The sequence below is a fragment of the Sus scrofa genome, chromosome 13, assembly GCF_054392235.1.
Source record: "Sus scrofa isolate SSC_HxYL_T2T_F1_AM1 chromosome 13, Sscrofa_HxYL_maternal_Yorkshire_Landrace_v2.0, whole genome shotgun sequence".
NCBI lineage: Eukaryota > Metazoa > Chordata > Mammalia > Artiodactyla > Suidae > Sus > Sus scrofa.
The window spans coordinates 34,140,869-34,164,837 of NC_139395.1; the positions used below are offsets into that span (position 1 = coordinate 34,140,869).

Here is a 23,969-nt window from a genome sequence, read left to right on the forward strand (position 1 = left end):
TGCAGGTGTGGCAAAACAAAACAAAACAAAACAACCTTAAAGAATTTGAATAATATAAATACCAAGATAGATTTAGTGGTGAATAAATTAGTACTCTATAAACAAATTCCATATTTTGCAACTACTAAAAGATTACCTACATAGACTTATAATGTAGTAGGATATTAACAAACTTCAGGTTATTCACTGAAAAATAAATTGTACAATCAAATTCTATAATCAGAATGTCACAAAATTACAAAATGATGAGAACAAAAGAGCCATCTGAAAATGCAAAAAATACCCTTAAGTAATTCAAAGAGAAAGTTGAAATGGAAATTATAAATTATTAATAAATCTGGAGTTCCCATCAAGGTTCAGTGGTAACAAACCCCACTAGGATTTCTTCATAGGCACTGGATTTCACTGCTGGAAAAACCTTCTGATACAGCAGTATTAGAAAGAAACTTCATTTAATAGGAGTGGACCAACTGATCCAAGAAACTGAAAAGACATTTAAGAAACAGACCCATATATTTATGGAAATTCACTACATGAAAACGGAGGTATTTTAAGAAAAGACTGAACTATTCACTACATGCCACTGGGTCAACTGGTATTTTTTGTATTTGGGGGGAAAATGAAGTTAGATACCCCTTTTTCACAAAGAAATAAAAGTAAGATCTAAATCTAAGAAACAAAATTATAAAGGTTTAAAAGATCTGAATATTTTATTATTGTGAAATGGAGAAGGTTGTTTTAACTATAATAAAACTTACAAGGAGTGTTACCTCAATGCAAAACAATTTTAAAGTTCTCTATTACAACAAATGATAGCTTAAACAATATTTGAAGAATTGACAAACTGGTAGAAAATATTTGCAACATACATAAAACGGAATTAATATAAAGTCATCCCTCAGTGTCCATGGGGGTTGGTTCTAAGACCCTATAAGGATACCAAAATCCATAGATGCTCAACTCCCTATATAATATGGTAGAGTATTTGCATGCAACCAGCCCACATCCTCCTGTACACTTTAAGTCATCTCTAGATTACTTATTACTGTTCATATAATGTCAATGTATAGATAAATAGTTGTAATTACAACATAAATTGTTATGTAAATAGATGCCAGCAGGAGGCATACTCAAGTTTTGCTTTTTGGAAATTTTTGGAAAATTTTTTCCTGCCAGCACTTGCCATTAGAGGTTGGTTTAATCCATGGATGCAGAACCCATGGATAAGGAGGACTGATTATACTTATTATATATAAAAAAGGCCTTGGAAATCAGTGAGGAAAAAACACACAGATTATAAATTGGCCATCCATAGAAAAATTATTAAAGGAAAAAAAACTTAACCACTCTAGTAATCTGAGAAATGCAAAGCAGAATATGAAATAATATTTCATTTGTTAAATTACTGAAACTTCTCAAAGACTAATAATATACAATCTTGGTAGAGAATGGAGAAAAAGAACTTCACAAACTTTATGGAGAAGAAATGTGAGGATAACTTAATGTTATGTCCTTTAAGAGAGAATTAATTTAGACATTAAAAAGAATTATATGTATGGACAAGGAAAGCTGCCCAAGCATATGATATTTAAAAAGTTTAAAAAACCATTTTTACATATGTGTAACATATAAATACCACATTTACATTTTGTAGTAGATATAGTTTGCATGGGCACAGAATAGAAATTTTCAAAAGTATATACTGAGTGGCTAGAGTGAAAAGATGCAGAAGAGAATTCAAGGGAAGAGATTTATTTTTTTAACTGTTGTTTTGGGCAATTTCAAGATGTGGATGATGAGAAATATTAAAAACTTGTCATCTTTTATCACTGCCTAAAACATGTTTACTGTTTTACATTTGCCTATTACTACCTGTAATGTGTATGTTGTGCTATATTTTGTATGCAAGGATGTTTACTTTGTAATCCTCTGTATTATTTAAATGTTCTATAATAACTGTGCATTGCTTTTATTATCAGAAAAATAACTCAGGCATTCCTGTTGTGGCTCAGCCGTAACGAATCCGACTAGTATCCATGAAGATGAGAGTTCAATCCCTGGCCTCAGTCAGTGGGTTAAGTATCCAGCATTGCTGCAAGCTGTGGTGTAGGTCACACACATGGCTCGGATCCTGTGTTGCTGTGGCTGTGGCTATGGCGAGCAGCTGCAGCTCTTTTTTAACCCCTTGTCTGGAAACTTCCATAAGCCACATATACAGCCCTAAAAAGCAAAATAATAATAATAATAATAATAATAATTCAAAAGTAATTTTCCCTCAGGGTTTTAAAAATACCAATGATTTATTTATGTACATTGCAAGAGAGACCAGAGAGACAGACAGACACACAGAGAGAGGAGGGAAGACAGAAAAAAGGAAAGAGAAGGAAAGAAAAGAACCTACCCGAATTATGAATCTGATTGCTGCACATCCAGAAGTTGCCATGACTTTTGCACTATTGGGGACGAGATTAAAAAGTGTAGGTACAATGGCTTCAGCGCCATGATCAAACTTGTTTCCCAAAACTGTCGAAAGATGGCTACAAAGGAAGACGAAAAATATTTTTTTTAAAAAAAGAGTGTAACATTAAATATAGATAGGACCAAATAATTTTAAAATATTCTTTTAATGAATTAACTTAAAAATTTTTATTTTAACTAGTTCTAATGGGAGATAAACAAAAGAGAAAGGGAAGTGAAGATATTATGTATCTCCTTCTTTTTCTGGTTCTTTTAACTGTCTAGTGTAAAGTTGAAATTTGGCATTTTACCCTCTCTTTACAGTGGCACTTGGAGAAGCCATCTGATCTCAGAATTTAACCATTAATATGTCAGATAAGACATTCCACTGTGATTGTCCTGACGTTTAGTCTTTATTCATCAGATATTTCCATTCTGATGCCCTAATATAAATCTTTTTATTTTTTTGCTTTTTAGGGCTGCACCCTCAGCATATGGAGGTTCCCAGGCTAAGAAACAGAGGTATGGCTGCCATAGCTGTCAGCCTATACACCACAGCCATAGCAATGCCAGATCTAAGCAGCATCTGTGAACTATACCACAGCTCACGGCAACGCCGGATCCTTAACCCACTGAACGAGGCCAGGGATCAAACCCACAACCTCATGGTTCCTAGTCAGATTCGTTTCCGCTGCACCATGATGGAAACTCCATGATGCCCTAATATAAATCTTAGGTCTAACAATATTTTACAAACAAGAAAAATCTTACCCAAATCAGTACTCTTCAAGACACATTCTCTATTTCTATTAATGTTACCACCATTATTTTATTCACAAATACTCCCCCCTGACTTCCTGGTGTAGGATTTCAGAATTCCTGACTGAAAATACAACTGCACCATACACAGGTTCGTTGAGTGATTCTAAAGACATCTGCTTCTCTTTCCAAATCTGCAGTTACACAACTAATTCGGTCTAAATAATTCAACATGATTTTGGTTAAAACATTTAGGAAACACGCTGTAATCAGAGTTCTGACAAAGCTTGTAGTTACTTAATCTCTCTATACTTCTATCTTATTTAAAATATAAAGCTGGGGTACAGTTAGCTCCAAAAATTCAGGTTTCTGATTCAAAGTGGCACTCAGACTCAGACCTACTTATTGGTGTTTAGTTAACCTTCAGTTTTGCAATGTGAAACTCAAATCAGAAGCAAAGCGGTGCCACCTGTGCCTGGGTGTTGCTGTCTTCCTTTAAAAAGTGGGACTTCTGGAGTTCCCGTCGTGGCGCAGTGGTTAACGAATCCGACTAGGAACCATGAGGTTGTGGGTTCGATCCCTGCCCTTGCTCAGTGGGTTAAGGATCCGGCGTTGCCGTGAGCTGTGGTGTAGGTCGCCGACGTGGCTCGGATCCCGAGTTGCTGTGGCTCTGGTGTAGGCCAGTGGCTATAGCTCCGATTTGACCCCTAGCCTGGGAACCTCCATATGCCGCGGGAGCAGCCCTAGAAAAGACAAAAAAAAAAAAAAAAAAAAAAAAAAAAAAAAAGGTGGGAGTTCTATTTGGTGGCAGGTAATATACCTGGGAATCAGCTTGATCTTTTTTTTTTTTTTTTGCCACACCCACAACATGTGGAAGCTTCTGGGACAGGGATTGAACCCATGGTACAGCAGTGACCCAAGCCTCTGCAGTGACAATGCTGGATTCCTAACCTGCTGAGCACACAGGAACTCCAGCTTGATCTTTATACGCTTCCTGGGACGGATGGGGTTGTGAGTGGCCTGAGCAGTGTGATTCCTATACACCAGCCTTTCTGGGGTCTCTACTGAATGCCCTGAGTGGTCCACAAGCTGTTTATCGTATAGCTTCCAACAGTAGTTCTTTCTGGTCCTCAGGAAGCTGGACCTTTACGTGCACAGATCAGTATTCAACTAGAGTCACGGGATCCCCTATAAAGATTTCTATAACTCTTTGTCCATGTATCTCTATTCTCTCCAGGATTGTGCACTGCAAATTTAGCACCTCAACTTTCAGAAACTCCAATCTATGTTTATTCTTCAACTCAGTGAAGCTGCCTTGCTCTGCTTGGGTTCTCCCTTCCTTTCCACAGTCCAGACAATGCATCCAGGTCAAAACTGTGCTGATCATACTGTTCAACTGATTTGTTTCAAGAATTACAGTCCTGCTCTGTCTGCTGTCCATAATTGTCTGACATATTTTTGCCAGTTTTCTGGAAGAGGGCTAATCCTGTACCATTTACTGCATCACGGCAAGAAGCCAATTCCTCACCACAGAATATATTTCAAGGTTGCATTTTGTGGATTTTTGTTTTGTTTTGCTATTACTCTTGATATTCAATTATTATTATATTGACTTTTTATCTAGCAATCTTGCTGTATACTTATTAAATATTCTTATTATTATACTGACTTTTATCTAGCAACCTTGTTATATAACCTCAATTATTATCTATCTATTCTCAAAGTTTTCTGCGCAAATAAGTATATCATCTGTTAATAACGACAGTTTTGTTCATTTTCTTGCAATCCTCATAGTTTTTATTTCCTGGGGGTTTTTGTTTGTTTACTGTTCTGACTAGGAATCTAACACAATCCAGATTAGAATTAATAATAGATATCTTTGTATTCTCTCTCCTCAAAGGAATGCTTATATAGCAATGTATATAACAAAGCATTCTGGTTGGGAGCAGTTGTAAAAGGAGTTTAAGTGTTCCATCATCCCTAAATTTTGGAAACATATAAATGTAAGGAATAGGTTTAGAATTTGATAAGTTAATGATGCATGTTACAATTTCAGGATAATTGCTAAAGTATCAGAAATAAAAAGCTTAATATCCAATTTAGTAAAGAGAAAAATACATATAGCCAGTTCTCAGACTCATTAATTTTCCTATAGAGTTAGCAACCAAAAATCTACCGGGGGACTTTTCCTACGTAAACCCATTTTAAGGTTGGTATAAAGTGCTAGTAAGAAAGATTTCTTCAAGCCACACAAATTTAATCCTTAAATATGTAATTTTTGGATCATTCATATGCTTTTTTGGGGTTATCCTGCAACTGCTTTATTTAAGAAGCACTGAATCAATGAGTACAAAATCTATTCATAAAAAATACATATCAAAAAAAGAATATACTTACGCTACAGTAATGCAAGCTTCTCTAACCACCTGGGATCTAAGATCCTTAGCTGAAAGTTTAAGTGCTCCATCCAACAAGCGTAAATGTTGGAAAAAGCAATCGTACTGTGCAGCTCCAGCAACAAGCAACGATCGAATTTTCTTAAGCTGAAATAAAGAGAATTTTCATTATTGAATGAAAAAGTGGCAGCGCAAAAAAAAAAAAAAAAAAAAAAACCAACAAAATACCTAAACTTCATTATTTGAACAACAACAACAAAATTTCATCAGATTTATATACCTACATTCCGTTTTTTTTTGTTTTTTGGGTTTTTTTTGGCTTTTTAGGGCCACACCCGCACATAGGGAAGTTCAAAGGCTAGGGGTTGAATTGGAGCTGCAGCTTCTGGCCTACACCACAGGCACAGCAATGTAGGATCCAAGCTGCATCTGTGACCTGCACCACAGCTCTGGATCCTTAACCCACTGAGTGAGGCCAGGGATCAGACTTGGCGTCCTCATGGATACTAGTCAGATCCTTAATCCACAAGCCACAACAGGAATATTCAGACATTTTAACGTGATTAAATGTATCTTATAAATAAACATGCAAACAAAAAAGGCTTTCTGGAAAAGAACATTATACATTCAGCTATATGCATAATATGTAATGTTTGAGTAGGTAAGTAAATTTAAAATTTTTAAGGTAATTTAATTGTGACAAAATACATATTAAAATAAAATCTACCAATTTAATCATCTTAAAGTTTACAATTCACTAGCAGTAAGTACATTCAAAATGTTGTGCAATCATTGTCTATCTACTAAGGAGCCTATTTTCAAAAGAATCAAATTTGGAAACTATACTCATCCATAAGCAAAAGTATAAAATCAAAGGGACTAACCATTAAGTAATCACCAACTCCAATATTTGAACCCATTATCACACTCACTTTGTGAAACAAATATTCCTAAACCTTTAAGCACAGGCTTGCCAAATGTTTTCCATCTAAACATCACACATACCTAATACCTTAATCAACAGAGCTACCCACAGGGGCACATTTATGCTCACATATATTCAGGAGCTAGAATTTTGTCTATTATACCCCTATTATGTATACTTTCACATTCAATTCTGAGGGTTTTTTTAAAAAATGATTTTTATTTTTTCCATTATAGCTGGTTCACAGTGTTCTGTCAATTTTCTACTGTACAGCAAAGTGACCCAGTCAAATACATATATACATTCTTTTTCTCACATTATCCTCTATCATGTTCCATTATAAGTGACTAGATATAATTCCCAGTGCTACACAGCAGGATCTCACTACTTATCCACTTCAAAGGCAACAGTTGGCATCTCTTAACCCCAGATTCCCAGTCCATCCCACTCCCTCCCCCTTGGCAACCACAAGTCTGTTCTCCAAGTCCATAAGTTTTTCTGTGGAAATGTTCATTTGTGTCATACATTAGATTCCAGATATAAGTGATATCATGTAGTATTTTTCCTTTCTCTTTCTTCACTTAGTATGAGAGACTCTAGTTCCATCCATGTTGCTGCAAATGGCACTATTTTTTTCTTTTTTATGGCTGAGTAGCATCCCATTGTGTATATATAAATACCACATCTTCTTAGTCCATTCATCTGTCAATGGACATTTACAATGTTTCCATGTCTTGGTTGTTGTGAGTAGTGCTGCAATGAACATACAGATGCTTGTGTCTTTTTCAAGAAAGTTTTTGTCAGGGAGTTCCCACCGTGGCGCAGTGGTTAACGAATCCGACTAGGAACCATGAGGTTGCGGGTTCAATCCCTGGCCTTGCTCAGTGGGTTAACGATCCAGCGTTGCTGTGAGCTGTGGTGTAGGTTGCAGACTCGGCTCGGATCCCATGTTGCTGTGGCCCTGGCGTAGGCCGGTAGCTACAGTTCAGATTCGACCCCTAGCCTGGGAACCTCCATTTGCCGCGGGAGCGGCCCAAGAAATAGCAAAAAAAAAAAAAGTTTTGTCAGGATATACGACTAAGAGTAGGATTGCTGAGTCATATAGTAGTTCTATATTTAGTTCTGTGAGGTACCTCCATGCTGTTCTCCACAGTGGTTGTACCCATTTACATTCCCACCAACAGTGCGGGAGGGTTCCCTTTTCTCCACACCCTCTCCAGCGTTTATTTGTGGACTTATTAATGACAGCCATTCTGACTGGTGTGAGGTGGTGCCTCATAGTAGTTTTGATTTGCATTTCTCTAATCATCAGCGATGTTGAGCATTTTTCATATGCTTGTTGGCCATCTGTATATCTTCTTTGGAGAAGTGTCTATTCAGGTCTTTAGCCCATTTTTCCATTGGGTTGTTGGCTTTTTTGCTATTGAGTTGTATAACTGTTTGTATATTTTAGAGATTAAGCCCTTGTCAGGTGAATCGTTTGAAACTATTTTCTCCCATTCTGTAAATTGTCCTTCTGGGTTTTTTTTATGGTTTTCCTTTGTTGTGCTTGTCAGTTTGATTAGGTCCCATTGGTTTATTTTTGCTTTTATTTCTGTTGCCTTGGGAGAGTGACCTGAGAAAACATTTGTACAGTTGTTGTCAGAGACTCTTTTGCCTATGTTCTCTTCTAGGAGTTTGATGGTATCTTGTCTTACATTTAAGTCTTTAAGTTAGTTTGAGTTTATTTTTGTGCATGGTGTGAGAGCGTGTTCCAGTTTCACTGATTTTCATGCAGCTGTCCAGTTTTCTCAGCAACACTTGCTGAAAAGACAGTCTTTTTCCCATTTTATTAGGTTTTCTTACTTAAAGTTAAAACAGATGGATTAAAGATGGAGAAGCATAAAAATAAAATACCACGGATATTAGAAAAACACTTGAAAGAATAACTATATAATCTTAGAGTATATAAGGATGGGATTATAAATGAAGGGGAAATAAGGCACTTAAAAAGATTAACCAAAAAAATTAAAATGACAATATGTTAGGAGAAAATTGTCTGCAACATATAAGTATAATACACAAGTGATGACAATAAAGTAAGAAAAAGACAAATAACTAAATATCAGGAAAAACAAATATAAGAAAATGTTTTCAAACTTACTAGTGATAAGAAAATGCAAATTACAACAAAGACATCATTTTCCTCCATTAGACTACAAAAATTAAGAAGACCAAAAGAACACAGATGCTTTTACTGTAAGATCTGTAAGATCATGAACTAACATCTTTGTTCAAGATATTTTGATGACATCTACTAAAATTAAATTGTATCTACTCTTTACCCATTAACCTCACTTCTAAAAATTTAACCTACAATATTAAAAATTTGTTTTATAAATTTGTGCAAGGATGTTTATTGAAATTCTGCTAAAATAGTAAAACATGTAAAAACAAGTACATCTACATTTCTAGAAACATACACCCCACCAAAACTGAATTAAGAAGAAATTGATAATTTGAACAGATTGATCAATAGAAGGGAAATAGAATCTATAATTTAAAAAAACTCCCTACAAACAAAAACCTAGGACTGGATGGCTTCACTGAGGAATTTTACCAAACAATCAAAGAACTTATACTGATCCTTATCAAACTCTTCCAAAAGAATGAAGAGAAGGAACACTCCCAAAGTCTCTATGAAGCCACTATCGCCCTGATAACAAAACCATACAAAGACACCACTAAAAAAGAAATTTATAGGTCACTATCTTTGATGAATACAGTGAGAAACAAAATATTAGCAGGGAGTTCCTGTCATGGCTCAGTGGAAACAAATCTGACTAGTATCCATGAAGATGCCAGTTCGATCCCTGGCCTTGCTCAGTGGGTTAAGGATCAGGCATTGCTATGAGCTATGGTGTAGGTTGCAGACCCAGCTGGGATCTCAAGTTGCTGCATCTGCAGGGTAGGCTGGCAGCTACAGCTCTGATTTGACCCCTAACCTTGTAACCTACATATGCCATGGTTTGCAGTCCTAAAAAGACCAGAAAAAAAAAAAAAAATTAGCAAACCAAATCCAACAATACATACAAAGGATCACATACCATGATCAAAGTGGTTTCAGTCCCAAGTTACAAGGGCGGTTCAACATACATGAATAAATCAGTGTGATACACCACATTAAAAAAAAGACAACACACTATCATCTCAAAAGATGTAGAAAAAGTATTTGATAAAATTCCACATCTATTCATGACAAAAACTCTCACCAAAGTGGGCACAGAGGGAACATATTTCAACATAATAAAAGCTATTTATGACAAACCCACAGCCAATATAATATTCAATGGTGAAAAGCTAAAAGTCTTTCTGCTAAATTTTGGAACACATAGGATACATACTCTCACCAGTTCTAATCAACATAGTACTGGATGTCCTAGCCACAGCAACCAGTCAGGAAAAAGGAATAAAAGGTATCCAAACTGGAAGGAGAGAGGTAAGTGTCACTATATACAGATGACATGTTATTCCATACAGAAAACTCTAAAGAATCTATACAAAAACTGTTAGAACTGGTAAGAGTTCCCTGGTGGCATAGTGGGTTAAGGATCCCATGTTGCCACTGCTGTGGCTAGGGTTGCAGGTGTGGTGTAGGTTTGACTCCTGGCCCAGAAACTTCTGCATGCCACGGCTGCTGGGAAAAAACAAAAACAAGAACAAACAAAAATAAAACCAAATGATAACAAAAACAACCTATTAGAACTGATAAATGAATTCAGCAAAGTAGCAGGATACAAGATTAATGGGAAATCTGCTGCATTTCTTTACACTAACAATGAAATATTAGAAAGAAAAAGTAAAAAAAAAAATCACTTTTAAAATCACATAAAAAAATCCCTATGAATAAACCTTAATAACAAGGTGAAAGAATCATAGGCTGAGAGCTATAAAGCACTGATAAAGAAAACTGAAGATGATTCAAAGAAATGGAAAGCTATCCCAGCTCAGTAAGAATTAATACTGTTTAAATGATCATACTACCCAAAGCCATATACAGAATTAATGCAATCCCTATCGAAGTACTCAGGACATTTTCCATAGAATGAGAACAAGTAATCCTAAAATTTATATGGAACCACAAAAAACCCAGAATTGCCAAAGCAATCCTGAGGAAAAAGCTGGAGGCATAACCCTTCCAGACTTCAGACAATACTGCAAAGCTACAGTAATCAAAACAACATGGTACTGGCACGAAAACAGACATTGGATGAATGTAACAAAACAGAGCCCAGAAATAAACCCACATACCTATGGTCAATTAAACACTGACAAAGGAGGCAAGAAAATGAAGAAAATACTCTTCATCAAGTAATGCTGGGAAAGCTAAACAGCCATATTGTAAATCAATGAAGTTAGAACACTCCCTCATGTCATAGACAAAAATAAACTCAAAATGGTTTAAAGGCCTAAATATAAGACATGAAACAATACAACTCCTAGAAAAGAACATAGGCAAAACATTCTCAGACATAAATTGTAGCAATACTTTCTCAAGTCAGTCTCCCAAGGCAAAAGAAACAAGCAAAAATAAACAAATGAGACCTAATCGAACTTTATAAACTTTTATAATGCAGAAGAAACCATAAACAAACAAAAAGACAACCTATGGAATGGGAGAAAATATTTGCAAACAATGCAACCAATATGGGCTTCATTTACAAAATATAAAAGAGCTTGATATAGTTAAAACAAACCCCAATCAAAAAATAGGCAGAAGACCTAAACAGACATTTCTCCAAAGAAGACATACAGATAACCAAACACACATGAAAAGATGCTCAACACTGGTATTATTAGAGAAATGTAAATGGAAACTACAATGAGGTACCACCTTACACTGGTTAGAATGGCCATCATCAAAAAGGCTATAAGGGCATTCCTGTTGTGGCTCAGCAGGTTACAAACCCGAGTAGTATCCATGAGGATGTGTGTTTGATGCTTGGCCTCATTCAATGGGTTAAGGATCTGGCGTTGCTGTGAGCTGTGGTGTATGCAGGCAGCTGCAGCTCAGATGTGACCCCTAGCTCAGGAATTTCCCTATGTTCCAACTATAGCTCTGAAAAACAAAAAATAAAAAAAGTTTACAGATAATAAATGCTAGAGAGGGTGTGGAGAAAAGGGAACCCTCCTATGAAGAATAGTAGGAGGTTCCTCAAAAAACTAAAAATAGAACTGCCACATGATCCAGCAATCCCACTCCTGGGCATATTCTGGAAAAGATAAAGACTCTAATTTGAAAAGACACATGCACATCAATATTCACAGCACTGTTTACTATAGCCAAAACGGGGAAACAACCTAAGTGTCCATTGACAGAGGAATGGATAAAGAAGATGTGGTACATATATACAATGGGAAAGTACTCAGCCACAAAAAGAATAAAATAACGTCACCTGCAGCAATGTGGATGAATCTAGATCATACTAGGTGAAGTCAGAGAAAGACAAATATCATACATCACTTACATGTGAAATTTTTAAAAATGATACAAGTGAACTTATTTACAAAACAGAACTAGATCCACAGACACAGAGAATAAATTTATGGTTACCAAAGGAGAAAGGGAGAGGGATAAATTAGGAATTTGGGATTAAGAGACATACTCACTATTATATACAGAATAAACAACAAGGACATACAATATACTCAGTATCTTGTAATAACCTATAACGGAAAAGAATCTGAAAAAGAATGTATATGTATAAATGAATCACTTGCTGGATACCTGAAACTAACACATTGTAAATTAACTATATACTTCAATTAAAAAAAAAAAAGCCAAAACACAAGAACATCAAGTGGAAAACACGTTAATAAAATATATCTTTTAACTAAGGAATATCTGCATATATAGATCTGCATTCAAATATCTGAGTAACTATTATATACCTGACATTTAGGCCAAGTATACTGAATGGTATGATTTGCAAAACATAAAATACCGTTAGTAAATAATAATAGCATGATCTCATTTGTTTTTACAAAAGAGGTGGGTGGGGGAAAAACCTGTGTTTATCTTGTCATACGTGTTTGAATATATAAACATTGCAAAGGACATACCTCAAGATGAAAACATGTTTCCTTAACAGGGAGTAAACTTACTTTTTCTTTACAATCTTCTGCATTGTTTCATTTACTGCAATGTGCCTGTGTCACTTTTCTAATTAAAAAATTAAAAACCCATCTGTGTTTCCAAATGCATTGTTAAAGTAAAACAAAAAGTATCAAGTACCAAGTCTGTATTTTATTTTGACAACATTTAATTTGTCATGTTTCTCCACAGGATACCAGTGACAGGGGCTTTTCTATAGCAGACTAATCTCAGAACTGAAGAAAGAATAGTGAATCACATTTAACAAATCTGGAGTAACATATTCTCTGTTAAAATATTTTAAGATCTTAAAATATGCAGACTTTCTATCAAAGAAAAGCTGAAAAATGATCTTTTGTTCATAGTGTCATGACGGTCAATGTGTCAAAGGGCCATGTTTGATTTCTTAATCAAATGGAGATTGGCAGCTCTCAGAGCAGAGGAGAGTCTTAGATGGAACCCCTTTGCTGGTTTCTTGGGGGTACTGATACACTCATTTGGTAACTCGGATGTAAATTTGACAAAAATTAAAATATAAAATCCTTTGTCAATGCAAATACTTGAAAATTTATCAAATATTTTCTTAAGGTATTTAGGCTAAATATTCTTAACACGAGGAAATCATACCCCCCACACACACACTTTATTACAAATCATGGGTGGAAAATATTTATCACATTTCGAGAGATGTGAGAAAAGAAAGAAAAAAGCCAAATGGACATATTCCTGTGAATTTATGTCAACAGTGTGAAAATATTAAGCACGCAGGCAGAATGAACTGCTTTTTTCTTAGCCTTGTAAGAACTGAGGATGGGTGCTGATGAACAACCATGAAGTCCTATGGAGCGCCAGGGCCCTGAGGCATCAGTGAAGTACATTAAATAGACACGTGAACACACTAGCAGATGGGTGAGAAAGGCTGTGTCTGATCAGGAGAGCAGAAAAGGCCAATTATCTCAAGTGTTTTCCAGAAAGAAATGTTACCTATCAGACTACTTCGTAAGCAAACACCAGACAGTACTACTGCTGAAAGTTCCTGTGTGGTGCAGTAGGTTATGGATCTGGTATTGTCTCTGGCTTGGATGGCTGCTGTGGCATGGGTTCGATCCCTGGCCCAGCAACTTCCATATGCTGTGAGCATGGCCAAAAACATAAAAGTAGAGTTCAGATAGTACTACTACTGAATTTCCATGTTTTTTGAAAAAAGAAGAGAGGAATAAGAAAATAAAAAACTTACTGCATTGGCACGTTGATCCCAGTCGTGTTTGTCATCTGACAAAATTTCCCTGATTTTATTTAATGTTTCTTCAAGTTCTCGACTAGAATAAATCTTAAAGATGCAAAATTATAATGTTAATATTTCTTACCATAGCAAAATTATGCCCTGATGTTCAAAATAACCTTTCAAGTAATACAGTTATTTCCCATTCTAGCACCATTTTTAAATGGAGAATTGAAATACATTATGGACATCATAAAATAAAATGCTCTAATTTATCTTCCTTACCTGTTACCCATATGCTATTTCTCCACTCATGACTAACCTCAAATACATTCTTAAAATGCTTTGTCATTGAAAAACAAGATGCTAACATCCTTCAAATTAATACAAATTGGCCTGATTTCTCAAAATGATTTCAGGTTTATAACACAGCCATTGCATTCACATTCCAATAGAGAATATCATGAAAGGACATATTTTAAGTTAGTTAGTCCCTCTTCCACCCTTCCCCATGCTAGACTGTAGCCAGGAGAGTTACAAGTTTTTTTCCTTCTGGAGCCATCTATTTGTCAAATACCATTATCCTTTCATTCACTTAACAAATAATCACGTAATAGGGATGTAATATTCTTGGCACTACAGATACCATGGTGAGCAAAAATAGATGTGGTCTTTGCCTTACGGAGCTTATAATCTAGTCAGGGAAAGGAAAAAGAAATTTATCAAATGATATAAAGTAGGAAATTTCAGAAAGAAAATACCAGCAAAGAGACTTATACCCTGCCATGAAAGTATATATACATAATAGGGAGTTTGGACTAGTGAGGAAAGTCAATTTGAACTGAGAGCTAAAGGATGAGGCAGACATCATTAGACAAAATGGAGAGATATAAGCCTTCCCTGTAGGGAACAGCAAGTGCAAAGCTCTGTGAAACTGATACAAGGCCAAGTACAGGAGTAAAGAGTGCAAAGGGAACCAGGGGAAGAGTCAGCAACCCAGACCTAAGTCAACTCCAGTGCACAGCATTTCTCTACGTCACAGTCAAGGTTCAGAAGTGGGTGTGTGACACAAATAAGTTCAGTCAGAGTGAAGTTCACAAGTTTTACATGATCAACTGGAAAAGAGACAGAAGGCAGTGAGGGTGTGAGGCTTGAAGAGCTGCAGCCATGATGCTGACCAAAGGGCAGACAATGAAGAAGAATCCAGAAATGAGAGATGAGAAAGAAAGGGGGTCCTAGACACTATCTGAGTAGTATAATCAAATGCTATCATCAGAACAGCCCTACTTATATTTTTCACCTTCAATAGCCATGAAATCCCCCTTTTACTTAAAGGGAGTTCCCATCATGGCTCAGTGGTAACAAACCCAACTAGTATCCATGAGGACTCTGGTTTGGTCCCTGGCCCTGCTGAGTAGGTTAAGGATCTGGCACTGCTGTGAGCTGAGGTGTAGGTTGCAGACGAGGCTCAGATCCCACATTGCTGTGGCTGTGGCATAGGCTGGCAGCTGCAGCTCCAGTTCCATCCATAGCCTGGGAATTTCCATACGTCACAGGTGCGGCCCTAAAAACAAAACAAAACAATAAAACCCAAAAAACAAAAAACTTGCCAGAGACAAAGCTTAAGAAGCAGCAGAGGGACTAGATAACATGCTATTTGAGAAGAATTACTGGACGCTTCCCAGCCTTTCCTGCCTCCCACTTTCCCCTCATAAAAGCCCTCCTGCCATATTTTAAAAGAAAGGCAGGTCCTTGTACCACTCCTAATCTTATGACGATGCATTACTCTGGAATATAATGCAAGGCTCCCCCTTCCCCGGAAAAGAAAGAAAGGGTCAACGCAACAATTTACTTTAGTGAGGGGGGTACATATTTTTTTAAACATTCTTTTAGGGAGTATATAAGTAGAATAAGTTTGAATACCACCAAGTTGGAAATTGGTTGCAGTAAAATAATTCCTAGGTTTCTGACTTGTGTAACTGATTAAGTGATGATTTTCACATTAAAAAACACAGGAAGAGTAGGTTTGTAAGGGGAAGATCATGAATCCAGTTTAGGGAAGGCTGAAAGAAGAAGTCAAATAAAAAATCAGTGGAAAAAATTACTTTCACATTCAAGAGAGGTCTGGTTTAGAGATAAAAACCTGTGCGTTATTACTGTAATGGCAGGAACTGAAACCATGGGTTTGAAGGATGTGTTTAGTATGAAAATGGAGAGTGAGAAGAAGGGCTCAGAACTAATCCTTAAGAAATCCCAATATTCAGCAATCAAGTTGAGAAGGATATGTCTATCAAGAAGACAGAGATGAAGTGGACAAAAAGGTAGGAGAAAAAAAAGGAAGACTGTTATATCACAAGGACCTTAAAAAAAAAAAAGTGGATGTAGTGTAATGTAATATGATCCAAGAATTTGGATTCAATTTTATTTCACCCTCACTAAAAAAATCACTTGAAAATCTAACTGTACTAACAAGTAATAGTTTGGTAATAAATCAAGTATTTTATTTAGGTAGTCAATTAAGGAAAAAGAGTATGAATAAAGGGACAAAAACAAAAAATTATATGAACAAGCACACAGGAAATATTCGTGGGGAATCCCACTTTACCAGTATCCTTACCTGAATAGAAGGGACATCTGTGAAGGCTTTTATAAAATCATCTTCATCAACTGCTCCGGCACCTCCTTCCTTAGAGGCACCTGCTAATTAAAGGGAAATTTATTTTTGAAATTTTACTTCTAAGCATTTTGGCACCAAGAACATCAAAAATATTAACTCTTTGATATGAACAAAAGCACAATTTTGAGACATTCATTTTATAAGAAGGCATTTTTAAAAATCTCCAACTTTTCAGAAAAATCAAGATCCTTAGCAGTAACTGACTATCTCTTGGAAAAGTATTAGAAGAGGCTATGTAGTAGAATCCAGAGTTGCCGTGAGCTGTGGTGTAGGTTGCAGACACGGCTTGGATCTGGCATTGATTTGGTGTAGTGTAGGCCAGCAGCTGTGGCTCTGATTTGACCTCCATATGCCTCAGGTGCAGCTCTAAGGAAAAAAAAAAAAAAGCTTAACAGTTTAAATGACACTAAATGTCAATATATGATGGCAAATAAGTGAGGCAGAGGGCCCATGTGTGCTGCTGTGGTTAGAAAAGCAAACATGAAATAAATGCAGGTTTGAAACTAAATTTAAACATGCAAACAAATCTTCCTTTATTTTATTGCACATACACGATAAAAAAAGTAAACTTAATAGGCAGCAGTCGTTTAATAATTACATTTTCTCGGTTCCAAATCCATTCTTTTATGTTCTGTGATCATGGGCCTAGGATTGAGCAAACCATTTTTATGCTGATTCTAATTGTTTCCTGTTAAACTGTGCTAGAGAAACTGGAGGCTGAAGAAAGAAGGGACTGACTAGCTCCTTCCTAACTGCTTCCAGTTCTTGACACTAAAACCCTAGCAACCTGGCAGGACAATCATTTCAGTAGAAGTCCTAGTCTTTTTTTTTCTTTCTTTTTTCTTTTTAGGGCCTCAACTGCGGCTAGGGGGTGAAGTGGAGCTACAGCTGGAGCCTGTGCCACAGCCACAGCAATTGTGATCCAAGCAACATCTGCAACTGACACTGCAGCTCATGGTAATGCCAGATCCTTCCAGATCCTTAACCCACTGAGAGAGGCCACGGAGTGAACCTGCATCCTCACGGATACTAGTCAGTATCTTAACCCACTGAGCCAAAAGGGGAACTCCTCTTTTTGCATTCTTTATTCATCAATACCCATTTAACAACTTTCATTATATTCTCTCTAAAAATAACTGTTGTGGATTCCGTCTTCTGACTAGACCATGGCTGGTAACTACTTAACGCTTTTTTCTTCATGGTAAAAATCCAACACATGAGATGGTTTTCAAGTACATAAGATGCACAGTCCAATAGACAATTAATTTAAAAATCTCTCCAATTACGAAAGTAAATAGAAAATATCTAAGTTTATTGTCTAGAAGGAAATATTAATACTTCAAAACTTGATTTAAAAAATAATGTTGTCTTAATTAAAAAAAAAAAAAAAAGCTCAGGATTTCCAAAGGTATGCAAAAAAGGTTCCTTATCTAAAACAAAAACAAAAACAAAAACAAAAACTGAAGATCTTTGTATATGAAGGTTTTTTTTTTGTTTGTTTTTGGCCACACCTGCAGCATGCAGAAGTTCCCGGGCGAGGGAATGAACTCATGCCAAAGCATGACACAGGGGATCCTGAACTTCCAGGCCACCAGGGAACTCCCTGTGAGTTTTAACAGCCATGAGATGGTCCACAGAATACAAAGTTTAGGGCAATAAAAAACTGCATATTAAAAGCAATGACAATTTATTTGTCAATAATGAATGAATGTTTGATATAGGAAATTCAATTACAAAAGTAAATAAAGTATACTTATTCTCCAGATATTAAAAAAGCCAATAAAATAATAAAACTCTCAACCCATGTCTATAATCAGACCTAGTAACTTACTGATGACCTAAAAATAATGAGCTACAGTCCCAATTTGCTATATCTAACCATGTTATCTTAACTTCTTCTAACACACTACATTCATTTACAAATCTCTCATCAGCTACAACACAAGGTCAAAAAAAAAAAAAAAAAAAAAAAAACCAAAAAAAAAAAAAAAACCTTCAAGGGAATGCAGAGTACCAAACAAATCCCTCAAAAGGCCAGAAAAATGTGCCAATGACTAAGGACAAACCTAAGAAAGTCTAAGTTTCAAAGTCCCAATTTGCTCTAATCATAATGTCTTTATTATGCAATAAATTCTGTCTTATGAGGAGGGCCAAATAAGCCAATGGGGAAAGGAGTAGGGAATAGAAATTTTTAATTTTAAAAAGTCCCAAAGAAGACAAAAACAAATGCAGCCTTATGACTATCTAAGGTACACAATTAGGTCTCTAAACCTGAACATGGGCATTGCCAAATTAAGTAAGAACATGCATGGTTGCATGCATGGTTTGAATAATTGATCCCAATCTACCTTACTCTTACCTCTGAAAACCACTTTAAGTAGAGCTGCTGCTAATGGGAATGTCTGGGGTATGGGAACAGTGTGGAGACAGAGGACAAGCAGAGCTCCCCACTGTGGCCTTGCTTATACGTTGCATGTATCACAAGTACATCTGTTTATAATCCTAGTTTGCCTAATGTTTCCCCTCACCTTAGTTTTGACTGTCTGGCCAACAGAGTAGGAAAAGGATCTCTGGAGGGGAATAAGCTGTTGAATGATCTGTTTCATCTCACAATCATCATTCCATTTTCTGATACAGCTTAGAAAAGTTCACCTAAAAATACTATTAGATACTTTTAGCACCAGCAAGGAGAATGAGTAACATAGAAGGAGAGTCAACAAGAGCAATGGGTCCTAATGTTAAGTATTACTTACTGCAAGGAAAGGGGAGTGAGTGTGCATGCCAAGAGGAGATGTATTTAGATAAATTAAATTTGAGAGCAGAAGCACAAGTAGAGGTTGGGCTGAAGGGACAAGCAGGACTGGCTTCCAAGGGGACTAAAGCTCTTTCATAAATAACTGGGTTAATAATCACACCAGAATATATTAGCGGGTTGAAAGAGAAGAGAAGAGCTTTGGCCAATTGTCTAACCACTCTAAAACAGATTTCAGTAATTTTTTTCTGTAAAAGACCAGAGAGTAAATATTTTAGACTTTGTACGTTTCTGTTACAATTTCTCAACTTTGCCACTACAGCCTGAAAGCAGCCATAGGCAACACGTAAATAATAAACAAGGCTGTATACCAATAAATCTCTATTTGTGGACACTAAAATTTGAATTTCATATAGTTTGCATACATCACACAATATTATTCTTTTTTTGAAGATTTTTAATCATTTAAAGACGTAAAAAATATTCCTAGTTTAAGAGTGCAACAAAAATAGTTGGCTGGATAGGGCCTGTGTACTAGAATTTGCTGATTCCTGCTCTAGAATTCACTCTAAGCAGTAATCACTTGGATTTGCAGGTGGAGCAAGAAGAAAGGGGATTAGTGGGTACTGTCTCAGGAGATAACATGGTTTCTAGCGCGCCAGACTGACTGGAGGGGGCACTCTCAGAAATTCCCAAATACTACTTTAAGAGATTCAAGTAAAAAGAGAAAACTCCATTCTACTTAGTCTTAAACTACTCATAAGTTGAAATGCTGGATATAAAGGTAAAAATGAAGCAAAGGGGAGTTCCTGTCGTGGCTCAGTGGAAATGAATCTGACTAGCATCCAAAGGACGCAGGTTTGATCCCTGGCCTCATTCAGTGGGTTAAGAAGCCCGTGTTGCTGTGAGCTGTGGTGTAGGTTGCAGATGTGGCTTGGATCTGGTGTTACTGTGGCTGTGGCATAGGTCAGTGGCTACAGCTCCAATCTGACCCCTAGCCTGGGAACCTCATATGTCAAGGGTGTGGCCTAAGAAAGAAAGAAAGAAAGAAAGAAAGAAAGAAAGAAAGAAAGAAAGAAAAGAAAGAAAAGGAAATGAAGCAAAGGGTCAAGTAGCAAGTAGTATGTTTCAGATACAAGGGCAAAGAAAAGTCTGAGAAATAGAAAGGAGCAGGTTCTTCTCATGCTACAATGAAGTGACTAACACTGAAGAGAGATGCAAATGCTGGAGAAAAAACAAGGAGGAAAATGGGGCATGAACCTTTTGAAATTCATAAGAAAACCTGTATTTTTTAAGGAGAGTTATGCTAACGAAAGCACTATCAGTGCTTTTGAAGAGTGTTATGAAAAGACAGAGAGGAGCCTTCTTGATCCCCAACTTTCTAAGGAAAACAAGTTGAAAAAGATACTCCATTCTTTTTTTTTTTTTTTTTTTTTTAATGGCCAAACACACAGCATATGGGAGTTCCTGGGCCAGGGAATGAACCTGAGCCACAGCTGTGACCTATGCTGCAGTTTTGGCAACATAGGATCCTTTAACCCACTGTGCTGGGTCAGGGATGGAATCTATACTGCTACAGTTGGATCCTTTTTTTTTCAGGGCCACACCTGCTACATATGGAAATTCCCAGGCTAGGGGTCAAGTCAGAGCTGTAGCTGCTGAGCTGGCCATAGCCACAGCAACACCAGATCCTTAACTCAGTGAGTGAGACCAGGGATTGAACCTGCGTCCTTCTGGATACTAGTCGGATTCCTTACTGCTGAGCCCAAACGGGAACTCCTGCAGTTGGAGTCTTAAGCCACTGTGCCACAGCAGGGACTCCAATCATGTGACATTTTTATGCAAAAGAAAGTACAATTTCAGGGGCAGAGTCCAGAGTCCAGGGTGGAACCAAGAATAGCGGAAAACACGGACCTAAAGAGGCACCCCAAAGAGATAATGAAACCTTCATGACAGAACATTCACAACCCTTAAAGTAAGGGATCCTGACTGCAGGTTCCTGCTTGATTTCAAAACTGCTATAAATCAGTGACTACTATGAACTTCCTGCTCCTCCCCTTTAGGAATGGGAGTGTCTATTACAGTTTTCCTATCCCTGGTACCACCACTGTATGTTGAGTATGTAGATGTCTTTTTAGTTCAGAGCCCTCTAGATGGAGAGAACCCTTACATTCATCTCAACCTGATGCAGATCACAAGACCACGGGCTTTGGGCCCGATGGCATAATTAGGATGAGACTTTTGGGAAATGCCTGAGTGCATTTTGTATGTGGGAGTTATGTGAATTATTGTGGCCAGAGGGCAAGCTATCAGTAGATTGTTTACAAGGATAGCTGTAACAATTGCTCTTATTCTTGTCAATTGCTCCTTTTACAATGTGACTTGGCAATTTCTGATCGGAAAGTGGAGTTCCCAGTAAACAGATGGAGAAGAGTAACCAAGAATTCTCCAGTTGAGACAAGACCTAGGAGAGGCTGCAGGGGCCCCGGATAGGTGATTCCCCAATATCCAGCAGGAAAAAATCTCTGAGAAAAGCTTCTAGAAAGCCCAATTTGGACCTAAAGAATTCTACCAATTAAGTTCAAGCAATGAGCTCACAATCTAAGTTCGAAAACCTTTAGACCTTTGAACAAAATATATTTGAATCCACTTAAACTCGGATTTTTTTTTTTTTAACTAAATATTGCAGTACTACATAATCCACAGCAGGGTGAATCCACAGATGTGGAACCACAGAGAGGGAGGGCTGATTATGGCGCTTCGAGGATTTTGGTATCCATGGTGGGTCCTGGATAGGCAAACCACTAAGTCACAAGGAACAAACAATGGATTTTTGAACTGTAGATACTAGAACTGCCGACTTACAGATTACAGAATAGATGTGAATATAATGTCTGAAGAAATAATGTGGACAGAATCACAAAGATACCAATCAACAAATGGCATTAGGAATGAACGGATGAAATTGGGGGAAAATGCATTAACTTGAATAATCAACTGTTAGAATTAAAAATAAAAACAACCTTGACTGAAAGATTAAACAGAAGAAATATTTAGAGAACTAAAAGACATACCTGAATAAATTACTCAGAATGTGGCCAGGAGAAATAGGTAAATGGAAAGACATAAAGAGATATAGAGGATAGCAAGAGAAGATCTAATATGTATCTAATCAGAGTGCCTGAAAAACAGAATGGAAATATTTATAAAAAGATAATGGTTGTGGAGTACCCTGGTGGCCTAGCAGTTAAGGATTTGGTGTTGTTGCTGCTGAAGCACAGTTCGATCCCTGGCCCAGGAATTTCTGCATGCCATGGTGTGACCAATAAATAAATAAAAAGATTATGAACTTTCTAGATGCATGAAAACCATCAATGTATAGACAAGATGCACAATGTAACCCAAGCAGGATAAATAAAAAGAAACCCACATCTAGAACTCTGTGGGGTAACTGCATGACACCAAAGACAAAGAGTTAGTCCTCAGAGAAATAAGAGATCACCTAGAAAGGATCACTTCTCAAAAGCAACAGTGGGAGCCAGGGAAAATATATTAATATATTTAAGTTTCATAAAAAGTAAATCTAAAACTGCATACTTAGCCAAACTAATTTTTAAGAATACACGTGGAAAAAAATTCCGTGTGCTGAAAGTGAGGAAAACAAAATATTTATTAAAGACGGTTTGACTGTCTAAATCAGAGACTGGCAAACTTCTTCTGAAAAGGACCAGATAACAATAATATTTTAGGCTGTGTGTTCTGTGCTGCAACTACTCAACTCTTCGCAAACGAATGAGTGTGGTTACACTCCAACAAAACTTTGATTTTTGTTTTTTTGTTTTTTTTTTTTTGCTTTTTAGGGCCATACCCGTGGCAGAGAGTTCTCAGGCTAGTGGTTGAATTGGAGCTACCAGCTGCCAGCCTACCCCACAGCCATAGCAATGCAGGATCCAAGCCACATCTGTGACCTACACCATAGTTCATAGCAACTCCAGATCATTAACCCACTGAGTGAGGCCAGGGATTGAACCTGTATGCTCATGGATCCTAGCTGGGATCATTAATGGCTGAGCCACGAAGGGAACTCCCAAAACCTTATTTGTAAAACCAAATAACAGGGACCTATTTGGACTACTGACTGTAATTTGCCAAATCCTGGTATAGATAGAAAACCCAAAATAACATATAGTAAAATCATTAAAAAATTAAACTTTAGCCAGGTAACTTGCTATAAAATCAAAGTAAAATAAATTAATTTCATTACTACGCACCAGTGCAACAAAGTTAGAAATTTAAAATTAAAAAAATACTGTTGAGGAAACTTGAGGGCATTATGCTGAGTGAAATAAATCTGAGAAAGACAAATAAATACAGTGTGATCTCACTTATGTGTGAAAGCTAAAAAACAAATAAATGCACAGATACAGAGAACAGACTGGTGGATACCAGAGGCAAGGGGTGGATGAAATGTGTAAAGGGAATCAAAAGGTACAAACTTCCAGTTATAAAATAAATAAGTCCTGGGGTCTAATGTACAGCATGGGGACTGTAGTTAATAATACTGTATTGCATATTTGAAAGTTGCTAAGACAGTAAATCTCAAAAGTTCTCAAGATAAGATTCTGTAATTATGCATAGTGATGGATGT

At 36.8% G+C, this 23,969-nt stretch overlaps 1 protein-coding gene across 50 annotated transcripts in view; it reads right to left on the minus strand.

Annotated features, from left to right (window-relative positions):
• CLASP2 (cytoplasmic linker associated protein 2) overlaps window positions 1–23,969 on the minus strand; it is a 205,172-nt gene that overhangs the window by 103,649 nt on the left and 77,554 nt on the right. For 29 of the 50 annotated variants that reach the window (XM_021071596.2, XM_084987568.1, XM_084987574.1 and 26 more), the window contains 4 exons: window positions 16,510–16,592; window positions 13,908–14,000; window positions 5,614–5,759; window positions 2,402–2,537 (listed from right to left, as the gene is read on the minus strand). In XM_021071596.2, coding sequence (XP_020927255.1) covers window positions 2,402–2,537; window positions 5,614–5,759; window positions 13,908–14,000; window positions 16,510–16,592 — 458 coding nt within the window. The remainder of the gene's footprint in view (window positions 1–2,401; window positions 2,538–5,613; window positions 5,760–13,907; window positions 14,001–16,509; window positions 16,593–23,969) is intronic. The other 21 variants (XM_084987576.1, XM_084987570.1, XM_084987575.1 and 18 more) reach the window with 1 other exon arrangement.